General features: G+C 40.1%; 1 protein-coding gene across 8 annotated transcripts in view; it reads left to right on the top strand.

Annotated features, from left to right (window-relative positions):
• Positions 1 to 13,678, top strand: part of si:ch211-266g18.10 (titin) — a 92,932-nt gene that overhangs the window by 2,361 nt on the left and 76,893 nt on the right. For 7 of the 8 annotated variants that reach the window (XM_060933685.1, XM_060933680.1, XM_060933686.1 and 4 more), the window contains exons 2-10: positions 3,090 to 3,287; positions 3,378 to 3,482; positions 3,560 to 3,646; positions 3,815 to 3,919; positions 6,702 to 6,833; positions 7,362 to 7,481; positions 7,590 to 7,709; positions 7,796 to 7,825; positions 10,706 to 10,732. In XM_060933685.1, coding sequence (XP_060789668.1) covers positions 3,090 to 3,287; positions 3,378 to 3,482; positions 3,560 to 3,646; positions 3,815 to 3,919; positions 6,702 to 6,833; positions 7,362 to 7,481; positions 7,590 to 7,709; positions 7,796 to 7,825; positions 10,706 to 10,732 — 924 coding nt within the window. The remainder of the gene's footprint in view (positions 1 to 3,089; positions 3,288 to 3,377; positions 3,483 to 3,559; positions 3,647 to 3,814; positions 3,920 to 6,701; positions 6,834 to 7,361; positions 7,482 to 7,589; positions 7,710 to 7,795; positions 7,826 to 10,705; positions 10,733 to 13,678) is intronic. The other variant, XM_060933684.1, reaches the window with a different exon arrangement.

Genomic DNA, 13,678 nt, shown 5'->3' with positions numbered 1-13,678 from the left:
TGGCTTTGCTGTCTCGTGTGGACATACTTTCTTGAGCCTCTCAAACGCTTTGGTGTCCCAGACTTAGGTGGGGTTTACATTAGACCGTATCAGCGGATCATCAGATTAACGTTTTTAAAACGATTAGCGTGCACACAGCAACGCCAATACACGATTCGCGTGCACACAGCAACGCCAATACACGGATACGCTCGGCTCCGCAGGCATCTTGCGCTCCAAATCACTCCGCCCTGAACAGCGAGTGCCCTCTGGAGGGTGCGCACTCCGGCCCTGCACAGCTCACAGAGCGCGCGAGTGGAGCGCACGAGCAGTGATTTGGGACTGAGCCGCTGTGTGTGTGATCTCAGTGCATGTCGGGCATGCGCATCACTTACCACTTGCAAGTGGAAGGATGGCAAGCCTAAAGACAATCATAACTACACAATGGGCAGTATTTGCATCAGTATTTGCAGTATTTTCATACTTTTATACTCTTTAATGAAAGGTGATACAAGGCGGAAGTCCGCGCCGTTTTTCAGCAGTCGCGTCACATGACCAACGCCAGCGAATCAGGAAGGTGGATGTCACAGTGACGTTGTCCAATGACGACGCCAGCTAGAGCTCAGCACAGCGTATCCGCGTATTCTCAATGTTTACACAGCACCGGACCAGACACGATCTGGATTGAATACGTGGACCCTGGCGGATTCCCGTTTCCCGGTGTTTCCAGGCATTTTAATGTAAATGGACAGTGCATCCGCGAAGAAAATGAGACAGATACGGTCTAATGTAAACTTGGCCTTAGTTTGAGAGAGAGAGAGAGACTCTGCGGGTGTCTGAACTTTCTGTACAGTGTCCATTAGGTGTTGTTAGGGGCTCAAAAGCAATTTTATTCTTTATTATGAGTAATTTGTGGTGTGACAATGGGAAAATCTGAAATGTAATGTCAAAATATTAAAAGAAAATATGATCAAGAAAATGGGTGGCACAGTGGTTAGCACTGTCACCTCACAGCAAAAAGGTTCTGGGTTTGAACCTTGTGGTCTTTCTGTGTGGAGTTTCCATGTTCTCTTCATGCTTGTGCAGGTTTTCTCTGGGTGCTCCAGTTTCTTCCAAAGAATGTGGATGAGGTCAACTGGTTACTCTAAATTGCCCATAGGTGTGAATGTGAGCACGAATGGCTGTTTGTCTCTGTGACTGATTGGCAACCTGCCTACCTCTCACCCAAAGTCAGCTGGGACTGGCTTTAGCTTGTGATTTTTAAGATTTAGCTAGTGACTTTTTTCCCATCCCTTTTCTTTTGTAGAATGCAGAGTTTCAAATTACTATGTAGGTTTCAGACAGCTGTGGTGGTGATTTAATATGAAAAGTATTCCATTATTAATGTTTCTGTCTTTAATTAACATTACTGGCACACTAATCATTTCAGTCATTTTCTCCTAAATTATTCAATGGCAATTTCCACCTACAAACTACACCAAGTCACTTATATCGCACATCAGCTACCAGTCTATCTGAAGGTCAACACATGAAACCTAGCACATCTCTAACAGCTCAGTGTTGTTGGAAGTGAGCACTAACCACCCTCTTCTGTATGACTGAACAGATATCTGTGATATTCTAATACAAGGCTGATTGACAGGCCTCTCAGACGGGCTGTTTATGATTTATTGAATTCCTGGCCATGAATGGCTGTAACATTGTGAGGATTCAAACTCACAATCTCTCAGTGATTTAGTAAAAGCTTAGACAGCTGGCTCACTCAATGACAAGATCCCCATGACAAGTCTTACTTGTAATAACAGTTGTGCACTATATAGAATGTCTATAACATGCAAGATTTGAGAGATGGCTGAGGATTAATATGAAAGAAATCCAAAATCTTGCATTAGTAGCAATGACTAAACATGGAAAGACATGATATTGCCTGTAGTAAACAATTGGCAAGGCAAGTTTCAAAGCACAGGAATGGCAATCAATCAGAGTTAACATTTTTGCATTTGGCAAGACTTCATAAAGCTGTACTGCAACGACAGTAAGGGCATCTTATTTCTTTAATTGTTCCTCCTCATCATCATTTCCTTTCATCACTTCTTAACTCCTCCTTTCAAGGAAGTGGAGAAAGGATGCAAGAAAAGGAAACAAAAACAGAAGGAATTACTAAACAAAACGTCTTTGCTCACTAACACTTTGATTTAAAGCAACTTTAGCAAATGCAGTTATTAATTAAAATATCATTGCATGTGTACATCAGATGTCTAAATATCAGTGTTTCAGCTCAACAAGATTCTATTCATCCCCTTTCTTCTCTGTATTTCAAGCGATGCATATTAATTGACTTTCATCTAAGGATTTCATTTGTACTCATTATATTTAATTAAGAGCAGACGTGCAGCTTGTGGACAGGAAAGGCAGGCAACTGCTTGGGGCCCCCTGGCCCAGGGGCCCCCCGAGAGTCGGGGCCCGAGGGCTTATTTATTTTGTTTTTTATTGTTTTTATTGTTTTTATTGTTCTTTACCATTGTATTTTCACATTTGGAATTTAAAAAACTTTGGTTTCATACATTTTTCGTTGGTGTCAGATTATTTATAACATATTGATGATGAACACTGGTCAGAAGGGCCCCCTGGAAATTTTTGCTTGGGGCCACAACAAACTCTAGAATCGCCTCTGATTAAGAGTCTTCATTTTGGGTTTCTGGTATTGTTTATTTCAAACTGTGTTCTGCAGGGAAGGTTGAGCATTTATACCTTTGATTGTGTTAATATAAAAAGTACTTCTGTGTACAAAGCACCTGTGCATCCTTGATACAAAAGCATCATCTTTTCTTGTTCCTTGAGTCATCTGGGCATTTCCCAATCACACACATGTAGGTTCAAAGAATCAATTCAGGATCAAAAGCATTAGTTAGAGATTTGGGCCTTTCTTCTAAAAACAGGAAGTAACTTGGAAATGATAAGCTTAAACACTGGGGATGGAGACCTCTGCTGTCAGGGAGGTATAATATCCCAGGATGGTGGGACTGAAAAAGAAATGTGTCAGCATAATTGCTGAAATGCATTGTGTAATTACAGTACATTCTTGTTTTTCCTATCCTATTGTACTGTAGATTCTGGAGCAGAGCCTGTCACTATGGGCATCCAAAATCAAGAAGTTGAGCACTTGACATCTCCTGAGGTCATAAACCACGGCTTCATGAGGGTGTTAAAGCATCCTGTGCAGTGGCTGATCATCATTGTTCTTCTAATCTCCTGGTCTGCAGCTGGACTTTTTATGTTTGACTTTGTGAGTGATGACCAGCTGACGAGTAAGTAACTTTATTAACAAGTATCTTTGTCAGATGATCACAGAGCTCTGGGAATGAGAAATCATGCATTCAGATGTTTGATTTTTATAGGTTTACAGCACATAAGTTCAGATCCCATGACAGCAGTGAATGAAGCTGTTGAAGGCTTTACAGACAAAATGAGCCACTTAAATTACATTTTTAATAATGTACATGGTAAGTTTCATCACTTCAGATGCAGGTTTTATAGGTGCAAATAAACAAATTGAAAAATATTTTTTTCCCTGACTCAGAGTATGTTCCTACTGTAATCACTGATCCAATGGCTACTGTTAACCAGTGGGCAGATGCCTCGACATCGTTTCTATTAGGAATACATGGTGATGTACTTGGATTTAATATTTTTCAATTTGCCTTTGCTTGTCTTTATCATCATTATAATCCAACATGATTTATTTTCCAAAACAATATCTATACTTGTCACCAATTTGTACAATATAATGATTTATTATTTTTATTTTTTACCCTTTAATTTTGTTTCCCCACAGAAACTAAAGGAGTCACTTCTTTCCTTAAACCTGGTGCTGATATATTAGATGAAATGAATGATTGGGGTAGGAGCCTGGCTGGATATTTATTCCACATGTTTGAAGGTAACTCAGCATGACAACTCAAATTTGCTCACTGATTATTGCAGAGAAAAAAAAATCCACAATCACTTGGTCACCAAGAAAAAACAGTGAGAAATACACAATCTCAAGAAATCTTGTTCAAATGAAATCCATGCAGTCTTCAATTACTTCATGTTCTAATAATATTATTCTTGTTCACAGACATTTATCATGAATTCCTCATGAGATCATTTTGAACCACATAAAGAATACATCTGACCTTTTAGCTTGAGTAAGAAGAAAGAGCTCAACCCTGGTTGAATGAAGTATAATGGGACAGGGTTCATCCTGATCATCATGTATCATGGGTCTAGTCAAACAAGTTTGTGATTCTCTGTAAAAATGATCACATTTTTTTTAACCACATAGGAATTTGCAATGAAAAATAACTACACTGTCATCAGCCTCCATTCATAATCTCTTCATTCATAATCTTCACCCTTCTCCATGACATATGGCCCTGGTCACACTATTGGTCCCACTCCAAAAATGTCATGTCTAAGCTCCTGTTAGAGCATGTTAGATATTTATCACCAAAAGCACAACATGTCCTAATAGTGTTCATATAGGACTAGCTTGGGTAGCATAATTATTTTTTTCTGATCTATTTCCAGGTGACCACAGTCACCCAAATCCTTCCATTTGGCCATATGCCATGTTGCATGCAGATATAGGACCAGATAGGAATTGTTCATAGTTTTGGCCTGTTTGGCATCGCCTCTGAATTTCTTGTTGGTTGGACAACTAACAGTTGATAGTTAAATGTGTAGTAAGCTGCATGTTGAATGTCCATCTCACCAGATGCACTGCAAACCCATGGTTCCGTATGACATTTTCCATAAACAACTTTAAGTTATTTCTAGTAGGCTGCTGTGTCCCAACAGGTAAGAACTGGAGTCATTCAAAATGCTCTCTGAGAAGGCTGAGTGATGATGATGATGATGATGATGATGATGATGATGCCCTTTATTGTCACTAGTCACATGTACCAGCGAAATTAGCCGTCAGCCTGTTGTATATGGACGTACATATACAACATACAATTGACATAGGGTAGACAGGACAGGAAGACAGGGATGAAGATAAAAAGGAAACACAACATGAGGAGAGATAAGGAAAAAAAGAACACCCCCCCCCACACACACACACACGCACACACTATGCTCCTGTCAGGAGTACAGTGTGGGAACATTTAAAAAACCTTTGCACATAAGCACACAACAACACAAGTACACTTTAAACATGGGACTTGAGGGGGGAATCAGGGGTAGGGGGTAAGGGGGGGAGGGGGGAGGAGGTAATCCAGCGCAAGCAAGCAGCCGTCCGCTCCTGCAGTCATGAAGGCGCTGGTCACGCACCCACTTGTCACACTGGGGGTAAAAATATATAGGTGTAACATATATAGGTGTAATACACAGACTTCTGAAACACTGAGAATTTTAAGATGTGCCATTTGGCCAAAGTTCATTTGACTGTTTTCCATAAACATTTATGTCACATAGGGAATTTCAATTGCCTCAGTAACTGGTGTTCCGATTCTGCTGAAATTTTCAAGTTTTGCCACAAAGAACATGTGTTTACATTGCTTGGATCATTGACAAGCCCAGGTAAAGTGAATTTTAGAAACATTGAGTTTACACCACCTTCTTATTTGAAGCAGAAGAACCTTCTTGTTGCTTCATTCACATGTCTGGATAATGTGCACTAGGTCCCATTAAGCTCTAACTCCCTATGATTTGTTAACTTTAGGGTATTAGGAAATCAAAAAGTATAGTACTGGGTACATACAAGGATGTTTCAATTTTACCCTTTGTGGAACATAACTGGGACCAATAGCATGACCAGAGCTGTATCCTTTCATGGCTTTACCCTTGGTACATTAACTTGAACTGAGGACTGCGTTTAAACCTCCAGTCCACTCAGATGTACTGCATTCAGTAACCATGATCCTTGTAAAAGATGTCATCTCAGTTTGGGTTGCAGCCTTAATATCACAGAACTGAAGTCAGTCAAACAGCATTCAGACTTCACGTCCTCAATCAGGATCCTAGGGTTACAGACACCAACATACTTTTGGCTACAAATTCTTACAGCTATCTCTACAGTTGAGAAATTGAACTTGGTCTGTTCAAGCTAAATATGACCTCCCTCAATATGGGTTGGGTCCTTTAAGAGGTGGGAGTTAAATTCGTCTCTCACTGAGATTTCTGTCAGATGTTCTCATGCGACCCAGAAGGCTATTCTGGGTTTACCAGGTAAATCTGGCCAAAACATTGTGTGACAAATCCTGATCATCATGTATCATGGGTCTAGTCAAACAAGTTTGTGATCCACTGTAAAAATTATCTATTTTTTTTAACCCCATAAGAATTTGCAAATCCAACTTACCACAAAACTGTTATCACATGACAGCCCTGGCACTCTCTTTATTCAAGTGTCCAAAACATACAGCACATCCAGACTTACATTCCTTACTCTCCTAACTACATACAGTTCTAATTAGTTTCATTGGAGTTACTGAATAATTCAGAATAATTGCTTAATAATGTGAACAAAAATTGAAGGAACAGATGTCCAATTAGTCCTGAAATTAATACAGAATCTTAAACGTGAGCTAAGAATGAAATTGAAACAAGACTTAATGTAGCTGCCAGCTTATTAGGTATTTGATCAGTATACCTAATAAACTGTATGCAAATGTATGTTCAGTAGACAAGCTGTATACATTTCTCCAAAATATTTTTTCACTCTCTGTCCTGATTAGATCTGTTGGATGCAGTCATCCTCAATCCTCTGGAAATGGTTGCTGAAGCAGCTGCAAAAGCGGCTGCAAATATTTCAGACATTGTCAAGGTCATCTTGAGCTCTATCACAGGAATGTTCAAGGGCATTGAAGGTACATGAAAATGCACTGTCATGTTTGGGTTGAAATTAAACCGTTTGTGTGTCTGTGGTTTGGTAAAGGCTAGATATGGAGCAGCACGATATCACAGTGACATTAATTATACAATGACCACAAATTAAAAACTGCATTAGAAACATTAGGAAGCAGACATGAAACAGAAATTCAATCAATCAATCAATCAATCAATCAATCAATCTCCAAGTTATTTAGCAATGGATACTCTAAGTGAGAATTTGCAGTATAAAATCATACAAGCTCAAATAGATGGATAGATTCTCTCTTGTTTTTCATTACATTATATGACTGCGATAAAAGAACAACAACAACAACAACAACAACAATGCTCTATGCTTCTTTAGTCCACATTTTCTCTCCCTTGTTTTTTTCTCTTACTTTGGGTTGTGGTGGTGGTAGGGCATTGGGTTGGTGATAAGTGCTATTAAAAAACCCTGTACATTAGAAAAATGAGTTTGATCCAAGAAAATGTACTATGAGGTGAATTGAGCTTATCTTTTTTAGTTTGGATTCCTAAAACAAGCACAAGTCCCATGGAATTGGCCAGTGATGTCCTTGAAGGAGCGCAAAACCTCAAAAACAACATTGTCACACAGGTGTCCAACCTGTTCTCTTGGAATGAAGGTATGGCAATGACAAACCATTTGTGAGTTTGCAATAAATAAGACAGCTAATAGACATTTTGCTTTACTTACTATTTCTATTTTTTTATTTCTGTTTTTGTTTTCCCAGGGGTTGTTTCTGACATTAACTTTGATCCAATTAAAGTTGTCACAGACACTGTTGAGGAATTCTCTGACAGAAGGGACATGTTTTTAGCATATCTCTCTAATATCTTGATGGAGGATAAAGGTACAGTATGTATGCATACATTTAATATATGTTTCAATGCTGCATTAAAATTTTGCCCTTTTTTGACTCATTGCTTTTGCCTTTAGATGAGATGCCACATGTGATCAGGAGAAAAGGTTAGTATAAATTGATAAATGTTAGATAAATCATCATTCAATTCCAAGTTGGGGGTGGAATAGACCTTAGTTTAAGCAAATAAAACCATGACTAATGTTGTACAAAACAGCACATTTGACTTTTGAAAGTGGTTGTCATAATTAGTTTTGAATCAGATCAGTGGCGTTAATGAGACTGGAGTATTGTCCAAAGCATCCTTTGACACTGCTGTAGGTACATTGCATCTTCTTTCCAAAGAAGGCTGCAATGAGATATAAGTAGAGCTGTGTTGAAGGGCATAAGCTTCCATGCTGTGCACTCTCAGTTCCAGAATCAACTGAGCAGCTGAGCACCATCTCGTTCATACAAGTGCATTTAAACAACTGGTACATCCTTAAATAGTGTAAAATGAAACACAAAGTTATTACTGTGCACATTTTCACACTAATTAAATTATTTTCATTGTTAACTGTGTAGCCTAAACATGTATTGTTTTTTTTTTAAATCAGCATTTAACTACGCTAATAAAATAACATATAAGTAGTGATGACATGACTACAGCTCACTAGTTAACTACTTTTTTTTGCTGTACAACCCCTATTACAAACACAACACTGGCAGTTTATATTGTATTTCCTATGTTAAACTATATCTTGACATCTTACATCAGTTGTCATTGTCATTAAATGACATCTTACATTAGTTTTTGTGAGGATATGTGTGTGCCCACCAAGACCTTCCGCACATACAACAACAACAAACCCTGGTTCACTGCAAAACTCAGGCAGCTTCGCCAGGCCAAGGAGGAGGCCTACATAAGTGGGGACAGAGTCCTGTACAAACAGGCCAGAAACACACTGACGAAAGAGGTGAAAGCAGCTAAGAGGAGCTATGCTGAAAGGATCAAAAACAGCCTTTCAGCCAACGATCCGGCGTAAGTGTGGGGAGGCCTGAAGAATATCACCAGCTACAGGAGATTGCAGTGTTGGGGGATGCCCCAACACTGCAATGAACCATCAACTGGCTGACGAGTTGAATGTGTTCTACTGCAGATTTGACACATTCACACCTCTCCCCCCCTCAGACATTAAAGACCCATTTATACACCCTGCTATTCTGCCTCCTCTCGCCTCTGACCCCACACCAGCACTCAAGATCTGTGAAGAAGATGTTTGTCAGCTTTTTCGCAGACAGAAGATCAGGAAGGCACCCGGCCCAGACAGTGTGTCACCCTCCTGTCTGAAGGTCTGTGCTGATCAGCTGGCCCCCATCTTCACCCAGATCTTCAATAGATCCCTGGAGCTGTGTGAAGTCCTCCCATGCTTCAAATGCTCCACAATAATCCCGGTTCCCAAGAAAACCACCATCACAGGACTGAATGACTACAGGCCTGTAGCCCTCACATCTGTAGTCATGAAGTCCTTTGAGAGACTGGTGTTGTCACACCTGAAGGACATCACAGACCCCCTGCTGGACCCCCTGCAGTTTGCCTACTGGGCAAACAGGTCAGTGGATGATGCAATCAATATGGAACTGCACTACATCCTGCAACACCTTGACTCTGCAGGGACATATGCCAGGATCCTGTTCGTGGACTTCAGTTTGGTGTTCAACACCATCATTCCAGACATCCTCCACACCAAGCTCACCCAGCTCACTGTGCCTTCCTCCACCTGTCAGTGGATTATAAACTTCCTGACTGACAGGAAGCAGCAGGTGAGGCTGGGGAGCATCACATCCAGCACCCGGACTATCAGCACTGGCGCCCCCCAGGGGTGTGTGCTCTCCCCACTGCTATTCTCCCTTTACATCAACGACTGCACCTCAAGAGACCCGTCTGTTAAACTCCTGAAATTTGCAGACGACACAACGGTCATCGGCCTCATCCGAGACGGTGACGAGTCTGCATACGGACGGGAGGTTGAAAGGCTGGTCTGTTGGTGCGGTCAGAATAATCTGGAGCTGAACACACTCAAAACTGTGGAGATGACAGTGGACTTTAGGAGGAGCCCCCCACCCTGCTGCCCATCACCATCACCAACAACACTGTGACTACTGTTGAAACCTTCAGGTTTCTGGGCTCCACAATCTCCCGGGACCTGAAGTGGGAGACCAACACAGTCACCATCATCAAAAAGGCCTAGCAGAGGTTGTACTTTCTGCGCCAGCTCAGGAAGCTCAACCTGTCTAAGGAGCTACTGACACAATTCTACTCTGCCATCATTCAGTCTGTTCTCTGCTCTTCCATCACTGTTTGGTTTGGATCGGTCACCAAGCAGGACAAGAACAGACTGCAACGGACAATAAGGTCTGCAGAGAAAATTATTGGTGTCAGCCTGCCCTCCATCCAAGATCTGTACCTGTCCAGAGTCAGGAAACGGGCAGGTAACATATCTGCAGACCCATCACACCCTGGTCACAAATTGTTTAAACTTCGCCCCTCTGGGAGATACTACAGATCACTGTACGCAAAAACAACCAGACACAAGAAGAGTTTTTTCCCTCAGGCTGTCTCTGTGATGAACAGCTAAAACCGGACTCAAATATCAGTAACATCAGCTGTGAAATATTTGCACACTCATACCGTCATTCTGTGCACACTGTATATTTATATTTATATTTACTAAGTCATCCTTGCACTATGCACCATCTTGCACCAAAAGATTCTACATGTACATAGCTTTTTGTTTTGTTTTTTGTCTATGCTTTTTTTTATCTGTTTGTACTAAGAGAGCTAAGTGAAACCGGAGTAAAATTTCTCGTGTGTGTTCACATACCTGGCAATAAAAGTGATTCTGATTCTGTATAAAGTTGCAAGTCTGTTATTTATATTTCTTATGCTAATTTTGCTAACTTAAATTGCATTTTTCATGCCATATGTCTACGTGAAATGTGCACAGGAGAATTTCTGCCACCTCGGGAAAAAGGTTAGTAACATTTAACTACAAATTACAATATTTATTAAAAATCAACCAGTAATTGGGAGAACAAATCAAAATGCTTGTCAAAATTGCAAAATTGCTTGGACTGCACTGACAAAAAAAAAAAAAAAAAAAAGGAGCATGAATAACAGGTGCATGACCACAATTTAATTAACAGTTTATGTGTGTGTTTTTTTTTTTTAATCAGTAGTTTCTGTCAATGGATCAAATGTACTATTACCATGCCAGGACAGATAAGATGAAAGAAAAAGCTGAAAAAAAATCCAAACAATTTTAAATCATGAATTCTAATGGTGCATGGAAAAAAATGAAAACGTTCCTGTATTAACAGAGTGTGTGTTATGTTTTGATTGTGATTTCATCTTGGCATTGTCATTCAACCTTTTCTGTACTATATATACAGTATTTTGAAAAACTTTAATTTGATTTTCTATGTGTGAAACCTCTTGATCTTTTCTAATATGTTTGTGCATGAAAAAAAAAATCCCAGATGCAAAATAAACATATCCATGTGAAATGCCTTGCCCTTTGATTTCCTTTTCTGATTTCCACTTTTTACACTCAAGTTTGACAGAATTACCAACTCGGTCTCACAATTGCAAATTTGTAAGAATTCACATGAGCCAACTGAGGTGTAAAGTTAGGATGAGATGCAGATTTAACAATCACAAATTTTCTTTCAGGAAAATTTAGCAGAAACAAACAAAACATTGATTTGTTCCACAATTTCTTAAAATAGTTACTGTACCACTGACATTATTGAACAAAACAATGTCTTTTGACTTGAGTGCATGATAATATAGGGGAATGCTGTTTGCTACATTGGAGGCTATAAACTTTACATCATTATAAACTATTTCACCAATCATATCTTAACTGATTTACTACATTCTAAGTAAAAAATGTAAGTTTTGGCCAAATTGTTCCTTAATACCTCCTATAAAATAAAATAAAATAAAATGTAGTTGAGATTGAGTTGGAATTGGGTTGAAGTGTACATATTGGAAGTGTTTAACCCTCTTAAGTCCATTCTTATAACATTCATCTTATCACTTTTGTTCAAGTAAGAATAAAATGCAAAGGAGAGTGCTGTTAAAGGAAAATAATCAACAATGAGTGGAGTAAAGTTAAAGCTTTACCACTAACAGTACACCTTGAAATATTTTATTCCTCTTACACCACAGCAATTTGCCAATGCTAACAGCATCATAGAGCGGCACAGTGGTTCACACTGTCACCTCATAGCAAGAAGGTTCTGGGTTCGAGCCCAGTGGCCAACAGGGGCCTTTCTGTGTGGAGTTTGCATGTTCTCCCTGTGTCTCCGTGGGTTTGCGCCGGTTTCTCCCACAGTCCAAAGACATGCAGATTAGGCTAATTGGTGGCTCTAAATTGAGTGTGAATGGTTGTTTGGCTCTATTGGGCCTTTTCCACTACCCTTTTTCAGCCCACTTCAGCCCAACACGGCTCACGTTTCGACTACCTCAGAGCAGCACGACTGAGCTCACTTCAGCCTTACTCAGCACCCAAAACTCGCACGGTTTTGGAGTGGGGCTGAAGTGAGCCCAACTGAGCCGAGTGGGGCTAGGGGCGTGAGGAGACACTCCCCTGTGCACTGATTGGTGAGGAGGAGTGTCCTCACATGCCCACACATGCCCCACGAACACGCTGGGATCTGTGAACACCGTAAACCCGGAAGAAGAAGAATTACGAAGCCTTATGCGCCTCGCCTCATCTATACGCTCTTGCCAGTATCTGTTGACGTTGTCGGTGACAACAAGCCACAGCACCAAGACCAACAACACTAACGACTCCATGTCCTCCATGTTTATTGTTTACTATCCGGGTCGTGAGACTACAGCTTAAAAGGTCACTGATGTCACTGTTTGCGCCGCCTAACATCATGTGACGTCCACCCACTTTCGCTAATTCCACCCAATGTGTCCACCCACTTCCAGCCAGCACGGTTCAGCGCAGTTGTAGTCGAAATGCAACCCCAACAGCCCCACTCAGCTCGACTCAGCCCAACTCAGCACCGCACGGCTCAGCCCAACTCAGCTGCATTGGTAGTGGAAAAGCCCCATAAGTGTCAACCCTGCGATAATTTGGTGAATTATACTTTGGCGAGTTATATTAATGCTGTGGAATGTCCGCAAAACAAGTTAAAACAAGATTTTTCTCAGTCTTGAAGCTACTAAGGGGGGGAAAATGCAGTTTGTTGTTAGCAAAGAAAGGCAAAGGCTTCTGTCCTGAAAACTTTCTTGTATCTGAAAACTTAAAGTTATTGCTTTACCTTTGAATGTTAGAACTCTCTGACACTGGAGACACCTTCCAAAAAAATGTGAAATAAACATCTCCTTATAGTTTTGTTCCTCTAGAAACAATAATCTCTTAGAATGAGTGCATATAAACATGTGATTTGCAGCTGGTATGACTCTCAGAGCTGCTGTTATGGAAAATTAATCAACACCTTCTGACCAATATGATTCAAGAATTCAACAGTGCTATGGTATGACTACATTTTAATTAGGTAATTTATTAATTACCCCGACTGTTAAATCTAGATTGTGTATATTGTATATTTTAAAATGACTGAAAGTAAAACTTTTAAATTCATTTAGAAATGTAGAATGCCTTTATTGTCACTATACACATGTACAATGAGATTAAAGCATCTCCAATAACAGTGCAAAACAGCGTGTAGAGAGAGAGAGGAAGGGGGGAAAAAGGAAAAAAAGTGTAAAAAAAAATGTAGATTAGTTCCTGAGTTGTGTAGATTATCTACAACATTTGCATTCTATTCTATATTTCATCAGTTTGAAATGCAAAATATGAACACTGCTGAGATCATTGCCATTCAAACATTTGCACTTCTCTGCATGTTAAGTAAAGAATAAAACACTTTGGGGTGTGTCATTATAGGAAAATAGTCAA

Source organism: Neoarius graeffei, chromosome 11 (assembly GCF_027579695.1).
Source record: "Neoarius graeffei isolate fNeoGra1 chromosome 11, fNeoGra1.pri, whole genome shotgun sequence".
NCBI classification, from domain to species: Eukaryota; Metazoa; Chordata; class Actinopteri; order Siluriformes; family Ariidae; genus Neoarius; species Neoarius graeffei.
This window is presented reverse-complemented; position numbering and strand designations above follow the sequence as displayed.